Source organism: Lonchura striata, chromosome 6 (assembly GCF_050655825.1).
Source record: "Lonchura striata isolate lonStrDom1 chromosome 6, ASM5065582v1, whole genome shotgun sequence".
Classification (NCBI taxonomy): Eukaryota; Metazoa; Chordata; class Aves; order Passeriformes; family Estrildidae; genus Lonchura; species Lonchura striata.
Genome location: NC_140708.1, coordinates 5,418,055 through 5,440,680, shown reverse-complemented (window position 1 = coordinate 5,440,680; position 22,626 = coordinate 5,418,055). Strand labels below are relative to the sequence as shown.

Here is a 22,626-nt window from a genome sequence, read left to right as displayed (position 1 = left end):
TTGGTCAGGAGCACAGCCCTGAGTACTTCTGGAGCCAGCTTTTCCCAAGTGCCTGCTGGGGGAAGCAGCTCCGGGGAGGCCTTTGCACCATCAAGTGAGAGTTGTTGTAGGTGAGGCTCAGAGTTGCTGTTCTTGTGCTGGGCAACAAGATATGGCAGAGCCCAGGCTGTCTCTGAGCAAAACCTCTTGTGGGGTGTTTTATTTCTTCTACAAGCTGCCTCTTTTGGCTTCTGAAAGTCATTGTAGTGGAGGGAACTTAGTCAGAAGAAGGGAGTGGTGAAGATTAGGAAGTGTGGGCTGCATGGTAGTGTCTGTCAGTCTCCACCACTGCAGAGTACGAGTGACTTTTTTCCTTTTGAACCAAAGGAGACAAAGGGTTTTCTGAAATGGGGTAAAGAACTGTACTTTTCTGTTGTCTAGAGCTGGGGAAGAAGTAACCTCCCCAAAAAGTCCTCTAAAGAAGCTGCTGCTTCCACTGTTTGAGGTGATTAGTTTATCCCACTTTTCCCTTATGATAGATACTGACACACTACTGTGGTGACAAAAACTGGCAGCTTACCTTCCTACAGCTGGAGAAGGTCTTCATTCATTCCTGCTTCTGCCTTGGAGGGTTTTGTGGTGAGGATTAGGCTTGGAAAGAAGCTCAGTGGATAGGGATCAGTTATTCAAATGCTGGAGATGATCCTCTCAGGAGCATTCTTTGAGCACCATAGAGTTTTATTTTCAAGGATGGCTCCTAAGAATTCTCATATGGGGACAGGGTGAGAGAATTGGAGTTCTTCAGCCTGGAGAAGAAAAGCCTCGGAGTGACCTGATTGTGGCCTTCCAGTACCTGAAGGAGCTGGCAAGAAACATGGACAGGGACTCTTTACAAGGGATGGAGGAACAGGACAAGGGGAATGGCTTCATGCTGCCAGAGTAGGATTAGATGGGATATCTGGGAAGGAATTCTTCCCTCTGAGGGTTGGGAGTGCCCAGGGCAGCTGTGGCTGCCCCTGGAGCCCTGGAAGTGTCCAAGGCCAGGTTGGACACTGGGGCTTGGAGCAGCCTGGGCCAGTGGAAGGTGTCCCTGCCCATGGCAGGGGTGGCAATGGATGGGCTTTAAGTCTGTTCCAGCCAGACCACGCTGTGTTTCTGTGGTGTTGCTATAACTGAAGAGGAAGTGAAACCCAATTACTTTGGTGAGGAAGCCTCAGAATGACCCTCTGAGCAGGGCAGAGTTCCCATGTCTGATGTCAGAGCTCCTCAGTTGTTGTGTCTGTCTGTTGGACATGCTCAGGTGCCAACCTCTGCTAAACCTGATGCCCTAGGCCTGCTCTGAGGCTGCAGCTTCACTCTCACAGCAAGGTGTGTTCCTAAAGGGAGTGTAGGAATATCATTTCCAAAATATTTGTTCTTCATAATCCTGCCTGTGCTACGTTGACAGGAGAACCAGGAGCAGCACTTGGCAATGTTTAGGATGCCCTGGGAAGCTCTGGCATAAAGGCACCAGAGGAGCTTATCTTACATCTATTTAAAAATGGTGATAGATGGGAAGTACAAGCTTGAACTACTTCCCTGTCCTTATTCTTCTGGAGGAAAAGTGAGTGGTGGTTGATTGCACCCCTTGGAATATTGTTAGTTTGTTAGGAAAGTGTTCTGCTTGGAAGGCAGACCTTTGGAAATTGAGAACTCAGAGTTCTGCTTCAGTGGGACTGCTTTTAGGGTCTCAGGATTTAAGGGCTGTGTCTCCAGGGACTCAAACTGTGGCTGCAGGGCTAAAACTGCCCTGTTGGACAAGAACTGGCTTTGCTGTGGGGTTTGCCATCAGTGTGAAAGCATTCCCTTGGTTCTGGTCCCAGCCTTGCTTGTCCTGGGGTTTTTCCATAGGACACATCCACTATGGCCTGAGGAAGCTCTGGGCAGGCAAGGATGTGTTCTCCTCACCTCTGTGCTTTCCTCCTGCCTGGCAAGCACTGCTGGGGCTGGGATTTGCTCAGTCCTGAAGCTCAGATCCCAGGAAGGGGAACTTTAGAGCTCCCTTAAGGAGTGAGGGGGTGTGATAAGCACTGAGGACATCTGAGCCAAAACCAGGGCCAGTGTACAAGGCTGCTTGGGAAGGTCATTGTGCAAGTGCTGCAGGGAAAAGGCTTTTGTGTAGTTTAGAAGCAGCTCAAGTGATAAGGAGACATAATAATCAACATTTTTTAAAAAATGGCAGGAAGTGACTATTTTCATGTGTGCATAATGGAAGTTTACTAAATTAAAAGCACTCTGGTTACTCTTAGCTCCTGGCTGTTGTGAGGTGAAACTAAAAGTTTACAGAAATATAAGGTCTAGGTTGTGTCACCAAATACTCAGAGATTTGTGTATGAAAATTCTTTATCTCCAGTTTATTCCAATTCCACATGCAGTTTTAATCAGAAAGATTCCTTACTGATGCTGTTGCAAGTCTGCAGTTACAGGTTGTTCTAGACCATGTAATGCATTTTCTGGGAAATGAAACAAGTTTTTATCTCTATCAGTTTTACTTGAAAGTGTTGGCTCTAAAAGCTTTAAAACTGTTCCCTTATGTGAAGCTTTGAGCTGATTTAAAATCAGTAATAAAAGCATTCTTAGGTTTTATGCTCTCAAAGCAAATGTTTACCTCGGAGTTTGAACACTTTGGGTTGTTGGGCCTGTTTTAATGAAACTTTCCACATTTTTGGGAAAATATTCCAGGATTTTTTGTAAAGAGAAGGGAGCATCAGTCTTGAGTACAGTGATATTAGCAAAAATAAGTCTTTTGACTTAAAATGCTGTTAAAATGTAATTCCTGTAGTGCTAGATTTTAGAATTCCTTAATGTAGTGATGCTTTAAAGTTCGAGTATGTTCAAGGCACCTCTTGTTAAACATTTTTTGCTTTCCATCCCCAAAAGAGCAGCAGCATGAGACTATTTTTGACATGACCCTCAGGGTGTTTGTTTTTAAGAAATGAGAAAAATTTGCATTCTTTGCTTCATTGCTGGACAGGAGTGTTTGGAGAGCACAGAATCACAGAAGGGTTTGGGTTGGAAGGGACCATAGAGGGCTGTTCCAGCCTTCCTGCCATGTCAGGGACACCTTCCACTGTCCCAGGGTGATCTAAGCCCTTCCAACCTGGCCTTGGGCACTGCCAGGGATTCAGGGGCAGCCACAGCTGCTCTGGGCACCCTGTGCCAGGGCCTGCCCACCCTGCCAGGGAACAATTCCTAATTCCCAATATCCACTTTGGCAGAGGGAAGCCATTCCCCCTTTCCTTGTCACTCCAGGTTCCTTCTCCATGTTTCCTGTGGCCCCTTCAGGCACTGGAAGGCCACAATGAGGTCACCCCAAAGCTTCTCCCCTCCAGGCTGAAGGATCCCAATTCCCTCAGCCTTTCCTGGTGGGGAGGTGCTCCATCCCCTGGGTACCTGGCAGAGCAGTGCCCTGCTCTGTGCTGGGGGCTGGTGAGCAGTGCCTGAGCTGTTCCTTTGGGCTGGAGGGCATGGCCAGGAGCCCTGGCAGTGATGCTGGTCCAAGGTGTTTGACACTTGTTTTCCCTCTGTTTAGGGAGTGACAATTCCCAGTCAGAGACGCTACGTGTACTACTATAGCTACCTGTTAAAGAATCACCTGGATTACAGACCAGTGGCACTGCTGTTCCACAAGATGATGTTTGAAACAATTCCCATGTTCAGCAGCGGAACTTGCAGTAAGTACCAGCAGTCCTTCACCTCTGCTAGGGAGCCTCTTGGCACTTGGGATGGGGTGATGGCACCAAGAGCTGCACATCTTGGAGGAAGTCCCATGTAAACACCTCCCAATCCAAAATCTGCTGGCTCTGTGGGCTCTGTCCACTGGGATCTCCCAGGTGTAGTTTGTGAAGGACTCATGATTATTTTACTACACGTAAGAGTTTGAATGGTTTGAAGATAAGTGATTCCATATGTAGAGCCACTGAGGCTGGAAAAGACCTCCAAGATCGAGTCCAGCCTGTGCCCAGTCCCCACGTTGTCACTCAAACCAGAACACTGAGTGCCACATCCACTCATTCCTTGTACTCCTCCAGGGATGGGGACTCCACCATTTTATGTTTATTTGGGTATTTGCTCCTTACTTTAATGAAAAGCCTCTCTTTTTTTTAACACAGCAACTCTTGGGAAACATGGATTTCTGAAAAACATTTGCCTAATGGCATGTTGGCTTCCAATGCAGCAACATCATTCTTCCCATGATGTTCAAAAGAAAAAAAAAATAAATGAATCAGTTCAACTGGGTAAATAGCTAATTAACTCTGGAATAAACTTTTCTTTATGTGGAGGTTTCTAAAGCATTAATACACCTGTAAATGATTAATCTCATCTGCTGATACACTGTTTAGTGAGGAACAGCAGATTTCATGAAGTTTTGAAATACAAAAATAAATTCTGCTCTGTCCTGTGAGCTGTGTTACAGGGCAATGACTGCCTTGTGTTGCGTGCTTGGTTTTTGTTGGTGGAAAAAATCTGATGGTTTTGCTTTGGGGATTACAGCAATGTGTAATTAATTCCAGTGCCTCCTGTGGCTTTGATTAAAATTGCCCAGTTAATATTGTTGTGAGACAGCACCTGAACATGTAAGACACACAAGAAACAGTGGAGCAGCTTGTCAGGCTGTAGAGGAGGAGGGAGGGAGCAGCCTCTGCCAAAATCCCTCTGCCTTAGGGAAGAGGTGTGGAGGTTACAGATTTCTGCAATTACCACTTATTTCATGTTTTGGATGAGCTGGGCTGTACTTGTGAGGCTGAACTGCCCAAGTGAGTGCTGACCTGTGTGTCCATTGGAGGCTGCTGGGGTGGTGTTTACAGCCATGGGAGGATGTTGGGCCAGATAACAGATTGCCCAAGCACCTGAGAAGATAAAGTTGCTATCAAGCTTGGCAGTTGTATGCTGCAATATTTTCAGTTTCTGTGGAGTTCTCAGTGATGTTTCAGAATACTAAATCGATGGTGGTGTGTCTTTAGCTGTGTTGTCAGCTGTGATGGCAGTAATTTTACCAGTGTGATAACTTTCAATCTGCCTTCCTTGGTATCATTCTGCTGCTTGAAAGGCACTGACAGGGCAGGGTCCAGCCTCTAGGGCTGAATGTGGGGATGACAAAGTTTCACAGCCCTGAGGATTTGAGGGAGATAAGGGCAGGAAGAGAAGGGTGTGTGGAGACCTCACAGCACCTTCCAGGGTCTGAAGGGGCTACAGGGAAGGTGGACAGGGACCCCGCAACAGGAGCTGTGGTGACCCTGCCAGAGGGGAAATTTAGGTGAGCTCCACAGAAGGAATTGTTCCCTGGCAGGGTGGGCAGGCTCTGGCACAGGGTGCCCAGAGCTGCTGGGGATTCCCTTGAAGTGTCCCAGGCCAGGCTGGGCAGGGCTTGGAGCAGCCTGCCCATGGCAGGGGTGGCACTGGATGGGCTTTAAGGTCCCTTCCAACCCAAACTACCCTGGGATTCTCTGAGCCAGTAATAGTGTCACCACTGGGCCCTTCAGCAAGACAGTGTGGTGTGTTTAGCAGGGACTTCCACAGCTCTACAGGGCTGTCTGACCTGACCATTTCCAAAGCACCTCTTCTAAACTGGACCAAAACCCCCTTTTAGTTTCAGTGTTAGCCCTGCAGATTTAGTTGGGGAAGTTATGCCATGGCTGGCACTGGTGATGGTGATTTACAGGACCAGCTTTTAGGCTCTTCTGATTGGTTTTTGGTATTAATGTTCAATTTTGTCCTTGTTTTTGCTTGTTTGTGTAAGAGTAGAGTCAGTTTGTGCTGACATGACCAGCCAGTCTACAACTGGAAGAAGAGGTGAGAGAGAATAAAACCTCTCACTTTGATCTGTGCAATAGAGAGGAGGGAGAAAATCAAAGGAATGTCACATTTTACAGTCATTATATTAAAAAGAAATAATGTTTTAGGAACTCCCTGGTGGCCTGAAAGCATTGGCATGAAGGACAGAAATCTCTAAGGTTGTTTCCAGTAGCATCTGGCAAAGTTTGATCCCCTGTGGTGTTAAACCCTTAATAGAAATGTAGCTAACTTTGAAAATATCCTAGCTCACGATTTTGTTCCTGCTACCAATGCTGTGCTTTTTTTTGACACTTTGGAGGCTTTTCTCACCGAGTGACACTCTGTTTTGTCCCACAGATCCTCAGTTTGTGGTGTACCAGCTAAAGGTAAAGATATTCACCTCCCCTTCAGGACCCTCGCGACGTGAAGACAAGTACATGTACTTTGAATTCCCTCAACCTTTGCCGGTATGCGGTGATATCAAAGTGGAATTCTTCCACAAACAGAACAAGATGTTGAAAAAGGTTGGTTTCCTTGCTTTGTCTGGGAAATGTTGTCAAGCCAGCCCCTGATGCTGGGAGTTAGGAAATGTTGGTTATTTTTCAGGTATGTGTAAGCACAGCATTTAATTCTTTGATATCAGGTTTTCCCAAGGAGCCAATCGACCACAAAATGAAAGTTGGATGTTTGGGGAGTTGTGAGATTAAGTGCACAGATTGGGTAAAAATGATCCTGGGTCTGTATTGCAGTCGTTTGGATAGTAGTGAGTAATCTAATTGAGGAAGAAACATTCACCTTCTAAAAATAGACTTGCATACTGAGCAAGTTAACTCCAGCTGTTTTCTTCAGTAAATTTTCCTGAGGATTGAGCAGGCACAGAAGATCCTGTCTGTGCTGTTGGCTGATTTGTACCCATCTGTCAAATTTAGCTGAATTTCTGAGATAATTGAGTTCCCACGCACTTTGTAAAAGTATCTCTGCAATCTTTTCCACCACCTCTCTGTTCCCAACTGCAGTGCCTTGACATGAGAGGTTTAGAGAATTCCCCCAGGGCTGAGGATTTTGTTAGGGTCTCAGTTGTGGAAAAATTAACCTAGGACTTACTTTGAAACCAGAGTCAGCCAGTTCTTAAAGCTGCATCCTTGAGTTTTGTTAGTTCTGGTGCTTGTGGAGCCACTTTGGATCTCACAGAGTAAAAGGTGAGGATGAGATTGTGCTGATTAAAGGCTACCTTGGTGTTTGCTCCTTAAAACTGTTCATCAGTAGTTACTCGTTGTTGAATGGAGGTTAGAAAACTTAAGAGCATTCAGTGAGTGAATTCATGAAAGGAAGAAATGCTCAAGTGGATCAGGAGACAAAGAAGTGATGAGGTAACATCACTTACAGATGTGCACACAGGTTATACCTGCCAGCTGTGTGTGAGTAAATATGCACACTGTTGTGTGGGCTGGCTTGTGTGAACAGGTTCAGTTCATGTGCTGGTGCCTGCAGAAGTTTCTGGACAGTTCCTTAGTGGCCCTGCTTTCCTTCTGTGCCTGTTTGAGGAGAAGTTTTAGTTGGTCAGTGCAGTTATGTGCAGTACAGAGGCTGTAAAAGCATTTTAAAAGTAGAAACTCTGTTTCAAAGCTGAGATTATTAACATGCAAGCAGCCAGTTCTGAGAAGAGACTTCTAAAGGAGCACCCAGATGAGTCGTGTGGGCTGAGCATGAGGGATGCAGGGAGGAGCTGATGCAGAGCCTCAACATCTGAAGAACTTATCTACTCTCTCCTATCTGGCCTGTGAGTTTGGTGTTCCTTTGCCATTTCCAGGAACATGTGGATTGCAGACAGACCTGATGGGAAGTGCTGTGCTGCCCTGCCCATCCCTGAAATCCCACTATGCAGGTCAGGATCTTGGCTGTGCAGCCCCAGGAACAAACTCCTGTATTTGTTTTACCCCTGGAGAGAGCCCTGAGATGCAGAGACAGAGTAATGAGAGCCCCTCATGAGCACCCACAGTTTCTGCAGTATGAGTTGAGTCTTCAGGACTGTACAGAACAGCAGAACCACAGCAGGAGGATTACTGTGCTGGAGTTTCAGACTGTCAGATTGTGGTTTCATTTCTTAAGAATCTTTGTAGTTTCTGAGTAGCTGCTTGGGTTTTTTTGTGTCTTTTTTTCCTTTTTGTCTCTTCTTATCAAATACCCAAACTATCTGGGTTCTGTGGATTACAGATAGTGCAGAGGTGCTCAGTTTCTCAGTGTTTTTGACCTGGTAGAGCCAAAGAAGTGGCAAAGGTGGTTCTTTTCACATCTGCAGACTTTTCTGAGATGGAAACTGCCATCACCTAGTAAAAAAAAATCTTGATAATCTCTGTGAAATATCTGTTGAATCAAGCATCTTATTGGCTCAGCTTTCAGTATGAATGGAGGACAAAGGAAAATAGGTGTGAGATGTTCCACAGTTGTGCTAAGATCACCTCTCTCACCTCTGCTGCAAATGCAGGAGCTGATCCTTCCACATGGTCCTTAAAAACCCCAGAAATGAAGGCTCTCCACTGGGGAGACTTGTATTTTAAAGGTCCCTTTATGCAATGATCACCTGATTCAAGAGGAGCAGCATCATGAGAAGCAACAGCACCTTATCTTTCAGAGATTCTGCTTTATTAACCAGCTTTATGAAAAGTGGAATTATAAATCTGTTGCTTGCCACTGGTTCTTGTTCTTCCCATGTTTTCTGTTAGCAGATTACAGGTAGCTAAAGAAGTCTTAAAGACATCACATACTGACCAGCCTGAATTTTAACTTTAGCATAATAAAAAACATCGTAAGATCAGTTAAATGTCTAATTCTTGATCCATTCTGAGTCTCAGGCTGGAGAATGGCTATGTCTCATCTCTGGAGATGAAAAAAACTTCTTTGCCCTGGCTCTGGTTTGGTGTTTGATAACACTGATCTCAGCTGAAGTGCCCCAGATTCCCTCACCCATATTTGCTTCCAAATTTCCCAATCCTTTGAAGAACAGTGTTATCTGCAAAGCTCTCTGTAGGGTGGCTCCTCCTCAATTTTGGATAAAATTATTATCCATAAAGCAGACCAAACGACTTCAAACACCTAATGTTGCAGAGTCGGTGTGAGATTTAAAGCAGCCATGTGTCCTTTATTTTAATGGCAAAAAAATTAATCAGATTCAGTAGCTTTTGGGAGCTGACCTCAGCCACAGGATCATTGGTGCCACTGGGGTGTTGGTACAGGGCTGACAGCCTTGGAAAAGTTTCATCTCTTCCATAGTTTCTGCCACCTGGCATCAGTTAGGAAGGCCCCAACTCTTGGTCTTTTCTTGTCTAATCAAGTTGTTTACTTTAGTCTCAGACTATTTCTTCAGTGAGCTGTAGCTACTTCCTTTCAAGAACGAAATGCATGCCCACATGAGAACAAAATGGCTTGAGGCTCAAGTGCTGTGACTGTGGATGAATTTCTGATGGGTAAACTTAGTAATTTGGGGATTTTTGATTTGAACATGGCTTTTTCTTGTAGCTTGACTGTTCTTCCATCCCAGACTGCTGCTGTAGTCACTCTAGTTTTGCTTCCACGGTTCTCTGCAAAACCTTTTTCTTCCAGTTATTGATGTTGACATGATAATCTAAAAGTATTTCAGAGTATCCTTAGATCACTCTAAGGTTCAATGGGAGTCTGTTTAAAAATAATACAGAAATTTCCTCATCTTCCTGCCTGCAAAGCCTGGGGGTGAAGGAGACCTTTTTCTGGGAGTCCTCCCAGTACAAATGAGAGGGAATTGTTGATGTGGGTTTAATTTGTGAGAGTCAGTGGTGTTTTATCCCCAGAGTCCAGCGTAGGAGGGCTGACAGCATTGTTTGAGCAGTTGCATTTCATCTCTGAAGTGTAGAGATAAGTTCTGCTGCAGAGTTCAGCGAGACTTTGGGCAGTTGCTGTTAAGCAAACGCTGAGGAATGAACTCTGAAAATGTCAGAAGACTCAGTGTTGATCTGCAAATGGTACAGGAAGTTCCAGCAGGCAGCCTAGGGAACAGGCTGAAGCAAGATCCCCATTCTTGGAGAGCATCTCCAGACCCTCAGCAGGTGCTGCAGAGTGACTGTGAGTGCCTGTGGATCTCTGCAAAAGTTGAATTCCCAGGAGGACATGGGAGCTCCTGATTGATGCCTTAAATCTTGAATTTGGATCCCAATCTGAAGCTAGAGACCAGCTCTGTAGTGGAGAATGTTTTTTCTGTCAGTCTGAGAAACTGCACAAGGTGGGAACAAGCAGTGTTTGTCAGAATTGTGGGATTAAATCAGCTTCTGTCTCATCTGATACTGCACTGGAGATTTATGGCACAGATTTGGTTATGGGAAGCAGTACATCTGTGGTTGAGGTTTTTTTTTTTTTAAGACAGATGTCTGTGATGTAACTGGAAGTGAAGCAAAACACATTGAAAAACAATCTCTAATACTTTTTTTTTTTCAGAAGTCTATTCATTAACTTGTGTTATGTGAGCACTTAGTCTGGTATTTTGATTTGCTATATAAAGCCTGAGTTCAGTTCATGCCTTGATTTTTAAAATTCCTATCTTTGGCCCATATTACATCATCTTTCTTCCTTGTCTCCCATGAAATATCTTGGGTCCTGATGTTTCATCTGAATCCTGACTTTTAATAATGGATTTGCTCTTCTGTGAAAACAGTGACACAGTTATCAGCCTTAAGAGCTGATTCCAAAAAACATGACCAAGTCTTCCCTCAATTTTAGTGGCCATGCCATGTTCCAAGACCCATGAACTCAGTTTATTAGGCTAATTAAGTTGTGTAGTGGGAAGGAAAGGAAAATAACTTGATGCTTCAAAAAGCTGGAGAGAGATAAAAGGAGAAATGACCAGCTCAACTGAGTTGTATTGTTTAGTTTGAGTCCCTGAAGACCTCTGCAAATTTGTCCTAAGGAACACAGATGAAAAGCTGTCTAGAGAGAGGTTTGTTGTCTGTCAGCCCCTGTCAGTGAAGCTGAGTCCCCCCAGCCCTTAAAGTGCCAACTAAACCCCTCCTGGTTCTGCACTCATGGAGCTGAAGGTGAGGCACAGCCAAACTGTGCCTTCTGCTTCTGCTGGCATTGATTCCCATGCAGGAGCCTCTTGAGCTGTGCCACTGCTTTCCTGCTGCTGGCAGGAGCCATCCTCCAGCCACCCATCCCTGTGGAGGGGACCCGGGTGGCACTGGGGACCAGCTCCAGAGGGGTTTCCAGCAGGAAAGCTGCTGCTTGGCTCTTTTGACCTGAGCAGCTCCTTTGCTTTGAGCAGGAGTAAACATCTCACCTCCATGGAGTTTTTTCTGAGGGATTCACTGTGTGGGTGAGGAGGAGCCTGGGTTGGGGTTCCCTGAGGTTGTCTTCACAGGGATTTTGTCCTCTCCTCTTCCTGTGGGGCAGAGACATCAGCAGAGTGAACCCAGGATATCCATCCTCAACTCCAGACCCAGGCAGGGCATTTTTAAGGCTGTTCTTGGGGGAAAAAGGAGGGTGTGAAATGTATAAGCAGGGCCTGGCAAGAACCTGCTAAGTGCTGCCTCCCATGGATGGGCTCCAGCAAGGCTTCTGCAGAGATGGTGTGGCTTGAAGGGGCTCAGTGGCAGTGGGAAACATCTGTTAGACTCCCCAAACAGCTCATTTCCTAGATGAACTTTGTTCCCAAAGTGCTGGAGAGAGGCACGTGGTGAAGTGGGGAACTCAACTACCAGAAGTGTTCCTGGCTGGATTTTTAATTTCTGTCTTGGGGTCTCTCAGGTGCTTACAGAAATGCAGACAAGCTGGAAGTGGTTTTATAGGCTTTACCTAAAATACTGAAAATCAGTCTGCTGACCTTTGGCAGAGAGGGACACTTGTGCATTCCCAGTATCCTGTTGGAACAAATTTGTGAGGAGAATGAGTGTGAGTTAAGAAGTAGTCCAGCTCTTCCCTGCCCTCTTTCATTGGCTCAGGAAAATGCTGTGGTATTTTGCTGGTGCCAAACTGCCTTCAGCAGGAGGCCTGCTCATGTCACACACACTGGAACCACTTCTGTTCCACCTCTGATTTCCCCCTGCTCCTTACCAGCAGAGATGAATAGGAAGATAGGGCAGGACATGGATTTTTCCAGGAAGAAATTGGAATTAGAGCACCTTGGTAAACCAAAATATGTGAGTTAGCTCAGAAGGAGTGAGTTTGTGTTCTGGTCCTGTGTAATACCAAGAAGTGTTAGGTTCTGCAGTGGCTTACTTCCCCTGCAGCTTTAGCAGCAATGCAGGAATACTGACCCTTGTGGGAAGAACTGGCCATTTGCATCTTGGATCTTGAGCCTGAAAAGGCACATCAAAGTCAAAGAGAAGATTTTGTGTGTAAAGAGCAAGTGGATGTAGCTCAGTGTCAGAAGGAGAGGGGGTTGGTGTGCCCTCAGGACCAAGCTGTCAAGGAGAGCTGACCTGGGAAACATCAGCTCTGGGCTGGCAGAAAGCTGCTTCTCCAGAGCCCTCCAGATCTCTGATACAGGGATGTCCTGCCTCTTGGTGTGGCTGGGGCTGTGGCAGAGTGGAGAATCAAACTGCTGATGCTCATCTGTCAAATTCTGCTTGAGCTGAGCATCCTTCAGCTGCCACTGCCTCAGCTTCTCCCTAAAAACCTTCCTGCAAGGCAGCAGGCACTGGCTCTGCCTCCCTCTCAGTGCTGCTCAGCACAGGTCTGAGTGGGTGAAAGCATCTCAGCAAAGCACCCATGAATCCTTTACTGATTTGTGGCTTTGCTTAATTGTAAATATTTCCGTATAAAAATAAGAAAAGCTTTCTGTTACAGGGGAGATTGAGTATTACTCACTTCAGCTCCTTCACAGGTTGTCTGTTTGGTTTAGGGATTGCTTGGCAAGGTATGAGCAAAAAAAAAAAAAATCTACTTATGCCTTGTGATCACAAATTTAAGTTTATTGAATTTATTATCATCTGCTTTTATTGCAGGTATGATAGTTTTGAGCCCAGCTCTCCATGACTGAATTCTAAAAGCTTAATTGGTTAAAATTGAGCTTGATGAATGCAGATTTTTGTGTGTTGTCCAGATGTGGTGAAAATATCTTTGCATGCAATGTAACAAATAACATACTGTTGTCCAACCGAGTTTTGCCTGATACTGCAAATCTGTTTTTGACCAGATGCTGATAGCAGTCTAATTAATGTGCCATTAGTGAATACTAAAGAAGAATGTTTTCTGTGTTCTTCCTCCCCCAGGACAAAATGTTTCACTTTTGGGTAAATACATTCTTCATAGGACTGGATGAAAATTCAGACAAAGTAGAAAATGGAAGTCTAGTTGCAGATCAGGAACTTGATGGTATTTTCAGTACAGAGCGCTCAGATAATGATAAGGAATATTTAATCCTTACATTAACAAAAAACGATCTAGACAAAGCAAATAAAGACAAAGCCAACAGATATTTCTCTCCAAACTTCAAGGTCAGTATATTTTATGTGTGAACAAAGCTGAAAAGCTGCATGATTTGTCTGTCTTGCCTGTGGAGGGACCATGTGAAACTGCTGTGTAGAAGCTGAGTTCATGTGTTGGTATTACCATCACTTAGCAAAACTTTGAGCTTTGTACTTTGATCTGGTTTTTGGGGAGCTGATGGATGTTGAGAAGCTGGGGTTGAAGTCTTCAGGTTGTTCCAGGTGTTTGTCAAAGCCATCAGGGGCTGGGAGAGCCGGTGGCCAGGTGGCATCTCCCCTGCTCCAGCTGCATTGCCTGAGCTGTGGGCTGGGCACACTGAGCAGCTGAGCTGGCTTGCAGCTGTGCCTGGTCCGTGGGAAGCAGAGGGGGCCACAAGGATGATCTGGGGTCTGGAGCATCTCTCTGATGAGGAGATGAGCTGGGCCTGGTCAGTCTGGAGAAGGAGGGCTGAGGGGGGATCCCATCATTCCACACAGACATCTCCAGGGGCTGGCAGAGGAGGCTGCCAGGCTCCGTTCTGTCACTGTTCCAGTGACGGGATGAGAAGCAAAAGCCAGAAACTGAAACACAAGTTCCACCTCAACACGAGGAAGAACTTCTTTCCATGAGTGTGGCAGAGCCCTGGAGCAGCTGCCTGGGCAGGGTGTGGAGTCTCCCTCTCTGGATTCATCCCAAGCCCACCTGGAAGTGCTCCTGTGCCTGGACTTGGACTGGATCTTCCAGAGGTCTCTTCACCCCCAGCTGTCCTGTGATTCTGGGAATACCTTACCCTGGCACTTTAGCTTTGGTTGTATGAACCATTTCCAGCAGTGTTTGAAATGTGCAAAAGGCATTTGTAAGAATTCCAGCATTTTCTGACTTCCTCCTAAAAGATCAGGCAGAGCTCATTTGAAGGTAATGGTCATAGCTGCTTGCAGTATTGCTTGGATCAGACTTCCCACACACAAGTCACCCGTTAGAGTGTTTTGTTCATTCCTGTGCATGCTTGCTGCAATCTCCTGGTGCTCTGGGAGTTGTGGAAGGCAGAAGGTGTGCTGGGATGTCCTGCTGCTGCAGCTCAGGAGCACCTGAGCACTCAGCCAGACACAATTCCTGCAGCTGGGCTGGAAAATCCTGCTGCTTTGCCAGGTCTTTGTTTGGCAGGGGTGGTATTGAGAGGCTGGCAAACCTCTGTCTGGGGAGAGGAGCACAGGTGGGACTCAGGGTAGCAAAGGCCTGTGCTGTTAAAAGTTGCTTTTTTTCTGGGTTCCCTTTGTAAATGTTGTTTTTTCCTTCCCCAGGTGAAGCTATTTTTCACAAAAACAGTAGAAGAGCCATCAAACCCAGAGGCTAGCAGTTCAACTTCTGTAACACCAGATGTTAGTGACAATGAACCTGATCATTATAGATACTCTGACACCACTGACTCTGATCCAGAGAATGAACCTTTTGATGAAGATCAGCATACGCAGATTACAAAAGTCTGAATATTTTTTTTATCAGAGATAAAAAAGAACCATACAGAAAAAAAAAAAAAACAAACCATGAAGAGAGGCAAACTTGAATAAACTGAAAAAAAAAAAGGACCTTTCTAAATGGCAAAAGGACATAGTGTCAGATTACCAGTTATAGGAACAATTCTTTCCTGACCAATCTCGTTTTGCCCTACAAATCTACAGGGTTTGACGCTTGTCCAGTTGGGGGGGTAAAAGAAAGGTTACGTAGCTCTTATGTATATACCTTTTTGTGTCAAAGGACATTAAAACTTCAATTAGGAACTATAAACATGGCACTTTCCCATTTTATTCCAGTTTTATAAAAGTGGAGACAGACCTAATGTGTATGCGTAGGAATTTTTCCTTTTGTGTTCTGTCACCAAGCGAAGTTTCAAAAACTGAAAAAAAAAATATTTACAGGTTCACATCCTGCCCCTTTTTTTGCACTTGTGTGGCAACAGAAAAGTCTGCAGTTGGCTAAGAGATGTTTCTAGAAGGTTTTTCCTACATTCTAATGCATGTTTTTTGGATGGGGGCTGGAAGGTGATGCTCGGAAGGGAGCGTGGCCTGTGTACCATATCCGGCTGTTCCATGCACCTTTCCTCAGCATGCTGCCCTAATTCATCCGGGACAATGGGTGAGGAGTCGCCGCTGTCACTGCTTGTTGTTTGTGCATTTTTCATTTTTTTTAAGTGTAATGGTGCTAGAAAAGGCAGCTAGAGAGAGTGATTCTGTCTAGGGGTACAGGAATGAACCTTCACGACACCCACGAGACCCGCGCTATGAAGGGAGACAAGGAATTGGGGTCACGAAAAACAAAACAAAAAAAATAACAAAAGGAAACACAGCAACAATGACTTAACCATACAAATGTGGAGGCTATCAAGTAAAGTAAGAGCTTGAAACAAATGGTTACAAAATTTGACAATGATTTATTGGGATTTTTTTCTGAATTGTAATGGCTGCTCCATCTCCTGTGTAATCAAGGCCAGTGCTAAAAGTCAGATGCTCTTAGTGCAAAAACATCAGTCAACATCTTACATTTATATTAGTAGTTTTTCAATCATATTCCTGCTGTGAATACTTCATGTGCTGCCTTGCAAGCTTTTTTTTTTTCCCTCTCATGAATATAAAAAGATTTTGTAATGGTGCACAGGAAATGTCATTGGAGATTCTCCAGGTTAGTGTTTGTTTGGAAGATTTCTGATGCATTTATTCAATCAAACCTCTGTCAGCCGTTCCACCCCTTTGACCTTACACATTCTATTACAATGAGTTTTGCAGTTTTGCACACTTTTTTTTTTTAAAAAAAGTCATTAACTGTTAGGGAATTTTACTTGAATACTCATTTACCTGCAATGTTTAAAAACGGACATTACACACCGGAGACAGGAAACCAGTGTTGCAGTAAATTCTGAACGCTGTAGATGAAGATTAAAAAGCAGAACTTGTCCCAAATACATTACTATAAAGAACAACCACTCAAAACCACCCAACAGATCGTTCTTCTAAACCAAGTGGCAGTGTTGGATTATCTGTTCCTAGGGTAGGGCTCAAAGTTGGCTCCTGGTGGATGATTGTCACGCCCAGCCTGAGGTGGCTCTGGAGTCCAGCTGCTGGCACATCCAGATGTGAAGTCACTGCCCAAACAGGCCCCTCTAAGAGGGCTGTGAACAGCTGACCCCAAATTGATGCTTGTTTTAGGGTGCAGAACACACATCCCCCCCGCTTAATTAACTTCTTGGTGCTGACATGGAAGTTCATGAGCTGTGTTCTCAGCCAGAATTACGAATGGGATCTGTCAGAGCCCTGTACAGCAGCATTAATGGTTGGAATTTGAACCACACAAGGCAGGACTTCCACTAATGACAATTGGTAAACCAAGGTGTAAAGGGCTTTTAAAGAATTTTTTTCTTATCTGGTTTCTGTTGGTCAATTCCGCTCCTCAGATCCATGATTCTAACTTCTAACAAAGCTGGTAACCCGTTCTGACTTACAGGTTTAATTAGACTTTAATGGATCAAGGTTCAGTGCTCATTGTGACGAGCAGGAGGTGGTTTTCCCTTGGGAACAGGAATTTTAACTCTTACCCTTCCAATCGTGTTTCACCCTGTCTGGTTTATAACAGTTGAAAGTTGTGTTGTGCTTAATAAAGCAAACTGCTCCTGCTTGGATAGCATTGGGATCTTGGCAGTGCTGCGTGTCCCACTTTGGATAATCAGGATTGGATGGTGCAGTTCCAGTCGGTGACGCCGGATCGGGAATCAGGACGCAAGGATGGGCTTTTGCACTGTTATTTTTCCTTTGGAATGTTAAGATTGGAATGAGGGTTTTGATTTTTTTTTAATTTTTGTTTTGTTTTGTTTTTTAATGTTTCAACGTCTTTTGAGAAGCCTTGCTTACATTTTATGGTGTAGTCATTGGAAATGGAAAAATGGCATTATATATATATATATTATATATATAAATATATATTATACATACTCTCCTATACTTTATTTCAGTTACCACCCCCATAGAAGTTGACAAGAATTGCTATGACTGAAAGGTTTTTGAGTCCTTATTAAAACTTTATTTATGACAGTATTCATAATTAGCTTGAGCTGCATTCTGTAGGTAATCTTTCCTTGAGTTTCTGGACTGTACGCTTCAGCCTGTTGGGATGTGCAAGAGCTTACATGTCTGAAACTACTTGAAGGCATCACTTTGGTAAGAGCTTAACTGTAAGGCCCTGAAGCATCCCCTGGGCTTGGGCAGCCCCAGTGGAAATCTTTGCCACAGCTCCTCCAGGGCAGCTGTACAAATCAAGCCTCCAAATTCCTCCCCGGGGCACACATTGTAAACTGAAGTGGAGTTTACATGCAGCATCAAAATTAGCTTTCCAAATTAAAAAAAAAAAAAAAAACAAACAAGAAAAACCACCTTCAAATAATCCAAAAAGAGGATGCTGGTGTGCAAGTTCCATGTTTAGTCCTAGCAAATGTGTGCAATATGTTAACGATGCCTGTGGTTGCCACGAAGTGCCTCGTTTACCTTCTCAATACTGTTGGAAAGTGTCGTGCATGCAGATGGATGGGGTGGGACTGTGCACTAAAAGGGGCTCCAACTGCAGCGTTTTGGCAGAGCTGCCTTTCTCTGCCAGTTCAAATTTCCAGTCTGTTTTCATATAGCATATATATATATAGATACTAAAAGAAAAAAAAAAATCAGTCTGTTAAGCAGCCTTACTCTGATTCAGCCTCTTCAAATACTATTGTGCTGTGCAACAGTGGCTCTGTGTGTAACTGAGAATACACAAAAACCAAGTATGACATGTACAGGATAATGCCTCATACAAATCAGATGTCCGTTTGTTATTGTGTTTAACAACCCTTTATCTCTTAGTGTTAAAACTCCACTTAAAACTGATTAAAGTCTCATTCTTGTCACTGTGTGGGTGTTTTATTGCAGCGCTCTGAGCTTGGCAAGCAGCTGAGACGTTGTGCTTGCAAAGCTGTGGAATTTGGAGCGTGGTGCTTGGAGCCAAGGGTGCTCCTTGCGCATGCAGGGGTCGGAAGGGAGCTGCAGCTCCAAAGCCTGCTGTGTTCCAGAGGTTTGACCAGTGCAGCAGTGGAAGTCCAGATGTGTGCAGGGATACCAAACCCTCACTTTGTTGTCCTGGTGAGGGGCAGGGGCACCTCCTGGGGCACCAAACCACACGGGCAGGTGCCTGTTCCCAGCGCCTGAGGAGCTGCAGGAAAGATGGAGGCAGACTTAAGGAAAAGGGGAATGTGTCCCAGTGCCAGAGGGCAGGGATGGATGGGATACTGGGGAGAAATCCTTCCCTGGGAGGGTGGGCAGGCCCTGGATCCCTGGCAGTGCCCAAGGCCAGGCTGGGCTTTTGACCTTGGAGCAACCTGGGATGGTGGAAGGTGTCCCTGCCCATGGCACTGGATGGGCTTTAAGGTCTTTCCAAACCAAACCATTCTGGGATTCTCTATTTAGTGTCCAAGAGAACTTATTTCAAAATTCACCTTGTAAGTATGGTAATGCATCTGCTGCATAATGAGACCCGAGTCCCACCTGAGAATTTTAAAGTAGCTTTACATTGACAAGGAAATGCATTTTTCCCTATGGAATCATAGGATTGTGAAGGTTGGAAAGGCCCTTTGAGATCATCAAGTCCACTCTCAGGACAGGTCAAGTAGCTGACCCTGGGGTTCTTCTGGTTGCTTGGCTGTTTCCAAGCCAGATTTTGAAGTGGCACTTCAATCCTAGGTGGTGTTCCCTGTTCCCAGGGTTACCCTGGGCCTGCAGGGTGTGGGAGGGATGGAGAGGAGCCAGGGTGCTCTGCTGCACCCCCAAACTGGGTGACTTCAGGTGGCTTTTGTCACTCCTCCTTCCTTCCCACTGCTGCTAACACCAGCCCTGGCCCACATTTGGCTGAGCATCTCCAAAACTCCAGTTCTGATGGGACAGGGAAGGTTTGAGTGCTCTGTGGGGTGCAGTGTTGGCCAGGTGAGGCGGAGCCCACAGGTGAGTGGCACAGGTGAGGGTTTACACCTCAGCTGTCAATGCACGTTCCTTTTGCCCTGGTGAGCTTGGTTTGCATCCAAAAAATAAAGTTAGGGTGGGAAGATGCAGGGGAAGGGCAGGAAGCTGAAAGGAGAGTAGTCTGAACAGGGTTCAACATGATGAGGAATTTCTATAAATACAGAGATCTCTATGAAAGGATTCTGCTCTGGACACAGGTGGGCAGTGCTATGGACAGAGAATTATATTTGACTTTGACACTCTTCTCCCGTTGACTGCAAGCCCCATTGCCCAGCCCCCAGCAGCTAAATGTGGTTTCTAGGCAAAAATGCTCATTTTTTCCACTCTGGTGACCGATGTGGTGGCCAGGGAGGTGCTGGGTGCCAGCACAGAGGACAGTCCCTGTGCTTTCCTTGTCCTCGGAGCCCTCTCCAGCTCCAGGGCCTGGCTGAGCTTTCCCAGCCCCAGGGAGCAGCAGCTCAGTTCATTCAGGTCCCTTTCCAGGCAGCCACGGAGGGGTGGTTAATAATTAATTGTGTCTTCTTTTAAAGCTGCAGCAGAGCTATAAATTGAACCCTTTTAAGCAGGGAAGATACCGTTTGGAGAATTTGAAAGTGTTTTTTCTGCAGCTGGGTTGTTCTGAAATGGGTGATGGCACCTGCCAGTGATGATCTTTGTGCTGGTCTGACCTGGTTCCCTGAGGTGACCTGGGTGCAGTGGGAGCTGGACTGAAAAAAAAGCCAACAAACCATCCCTACAGATGGAGATTGATGCAAAGGGAGCGAGGTTAAATAAGGAGCCAGCTCAGTGTCTTCTCAAAACCAGAACTTGAATTGCTTCTTTGGCTTCTTGTCACCCTCATTCTTTGGTGTCCTGTCAAACCCCATTTTTCCACATCTGTTCCTGGTAATTCTGCTCCTATTTTTTTTTTTTTCCTATACAGTCCTGTCCTAGGCAGATGAGCAAATCTCTTTATTTTGAACTGATGGGCCCACTGAAATAAAAACCATTACTTGTTTCTTTGCCTTTTGCTCCTTGTTCTTTCTGACTTTTCCTAGCTGGGCTTTTTTATGGCATTTCATTGGTTCTGCATTTTTCCATATCTTTCTTCTCGTTTTCCACTTATCTTCTGTGCTCTCAAGCTTTTCATCCACTGCTCTGTGTAGAACAGGTAATTATTTTCTGCCTGGGGTTTTTTTAGGGTTTTTTTTTGTTTATTTGTTTGGTTGTTTTTCTTCAGTTGTGGGTTTTTTGTTTTTTTTTTTCCTTTTTGTCTACCAAGCTTTTTTCTGAAGGCATAGCAAAGAGAAGCACTTTTAGGTTACTTTTTTTTTTTTTTTTTTTTTTTAAGAAAGAGCAGCTCTGAGAAACATCAGGGTTGTGCAGATTCAGCAGATGTGTTTGCCTTGGTGAGCTCCTGGTGCTCTGCACAAACCTGGATGTGTTTCTCCAGTCTAATGGGAACAATGGGACTTGTGATGAGCAACCTGAATAAAAAAACTTGCTAAGGAATTGCTGGGCTACACTTTCCAGCTGCAATGCTGCTGTATGGGCTGTAGTGGCCACAGAAATTGAAAAAAATGGGCTTAGTGTGGTTTATTTTTACTGTTTGAGGGTTCCTGTGCTTGGTAATTTACTTTGTTTCCCATGGCTAAGCCCTGAAATAGGTGTCACTTTGCCTTCATGATTTCCTGTTCATGGAGGGGTTTTAATCTGATAAAAGGTGATGTTTCGGAGGCTGAGCTTTGTGCTTCAAATTACCCTTTGTGTAATTCAGGCTGCTTCAGGCCCCACTGGTGTTTTTTTGGTCTTTGACAAAGGAATTGTAGCATGAAGGTTATGTGGGGTCTGGAAGAGGCTGAGAGCCACTGGGAAATGCTGGATTGAGGAATTCCAATTCCTGCACAGGGAGATCAGGGCTGCCCCATCCTCCTGTGGCAGCAGGAAAATGGGAAGGATTCTGTCATGGAAATGTGTGCAGGAAGGAGCCTTTTGAAGGGGAATTAATGAGTTTGGAGGAGAAGGCAGCAAAGGCTTTCATGTAAAGCAGGATTTGGTAATGGGAGAGTGAAACCTCGTGGGTGGAGGCATGGAACTTGTGAGGAAAGGGTGATGGCACATGTTTATAGAGATTTGCTGGGGTTTTGCAAGGATGGGATGGAGCAGCTGATGAGAGGTGTCTGAGAGGCATCTGGAGGGCGTTTGAGAGACTGGCTTGGGCATCCTTTGCTTTAAAAAGTGTTTGAAACTATGGAAACAGGAGGGCTGACAGCTCCAGACTGGAGTTGGGACTTGCAACCAGCTTAGGAAAACGTTGGAATTTGCGTTGGAGGATGGTAAAGATCACGCAGCAGTGAGGGGAGACTGCTAACATCCACTCACCACACAGAAAGGAGTTATTCCCCTTCCCTGAATATCTGCACTTGGGAAGGACGTGGCTTTTCCCTGAAATCTGAACGTGCAGAAAAGCAGCTCTGCTCCATGACTTTTGAGTGGCTGAAGGTTCAGTGGTTCTCAGGCCTCACTCACAGGTGGGCACCCTTCAAACCAGCCTGGGGAGGGCTGGGGGCTTGGAGAATTCCTGGAGAAGCTGCAGCACCCCTGGGAAAGGGAAAGGGCTGGAAGCAGCTGGGCACTGAGCTGACGAACACAGAGCAATGATAAAAAGCCAAATAGGAAGGTGGGCATTATTTTCACCCCAGCTTGTCCATCCTTTTGGCTTTTAATTTGTCTCTTTTGTGTTGAAAGGATGGAAAAGCTTTGCCCAGCAGCTCCCAGCTCATGTGTTTGTGCCTTGCAGCAGGAGAAGGGATGGCACCCGAGGTGTCTGTGACCTTTTCTGGGGGTGGGCTCTGTGCTGCAGCACTCCACAGAATGCTCTGGCTTCCCCTGGAGGTTGAGGCACAGAAGAAACACTGCAAGGAGCATAATTTGTCACCTTCATCTCTTTGTCAGTTCCCCTGACAAACTCCTTTCCCCAAGAGTAATAGTTGGAGAATTTATTGTAGAGGAGTATCATCGGATCTGCCAAACTCAGACATTCAAACAGGATAAAGCTCTACCTGTTGGACAAAAAAACCTGAGCTTTGGCAAGCATCTCCTGACCAGTATCTGGAAGGCAGCTGGATGCTGGATGGGGAAGCATGAATGACCCTGAGCCTGCCCATTGTTCACGTTGCATCCTTCGTGTCCTTGCTGAAGGTCCCAGCCTGTGATCAGGAGCTTGCCCAGCTTTGTGTGCTTTGCAGTTTCCCCTCTCCATCCATCCTCATCCCTCTTCTCCCCTGTCCTCATCCCAAAAAGTTTGGGAGTGGGAAGCTTGGATCGCTTTGCTTCAGAGCAAGGGCAGCATTCCAGGCCCCTCTGGGGAGGTGGAGTTTGTTTTTTAGGGATG

The 22,626-nt window shown here is 45.4% G+C and overlaps 1 protein-coding gene across 1 annotated transcript in view; it reads left to right on the top strand.

Moving 5' to 3' along the window:
* The window catches only part of PTEN (phosphatase and tensin homolog), a 44,977-nt gene extending 29,916 nt beyond the window's left edge, over positions 1–15,061 (top strand). The window contains exons 6-9 of the mRNA XM_021537083.4: positions 3,551–3,692; positions 6,151–6,317; positions 13,029–13,253; positions 14,526–15,061. Of these exons, the coding sequence (XP_021392758.1) occupies positions 3,551–3,692; positions 6,151–6,317; positions 13,029–13,253; positions 14,526–14,711 (720 nt within the window). The 3' untranslated portion in view covers positions 14,712–15,061. The remainder of the gene's footprint in view (positions 1–3,550; positions 3,693–6,150; positions 6,318–13,028; positions 13,254–14,525) is intronic.
* The last annotated feature ends 7,565 nt before the right edge of the window (positions 15,062–22,626 follow it).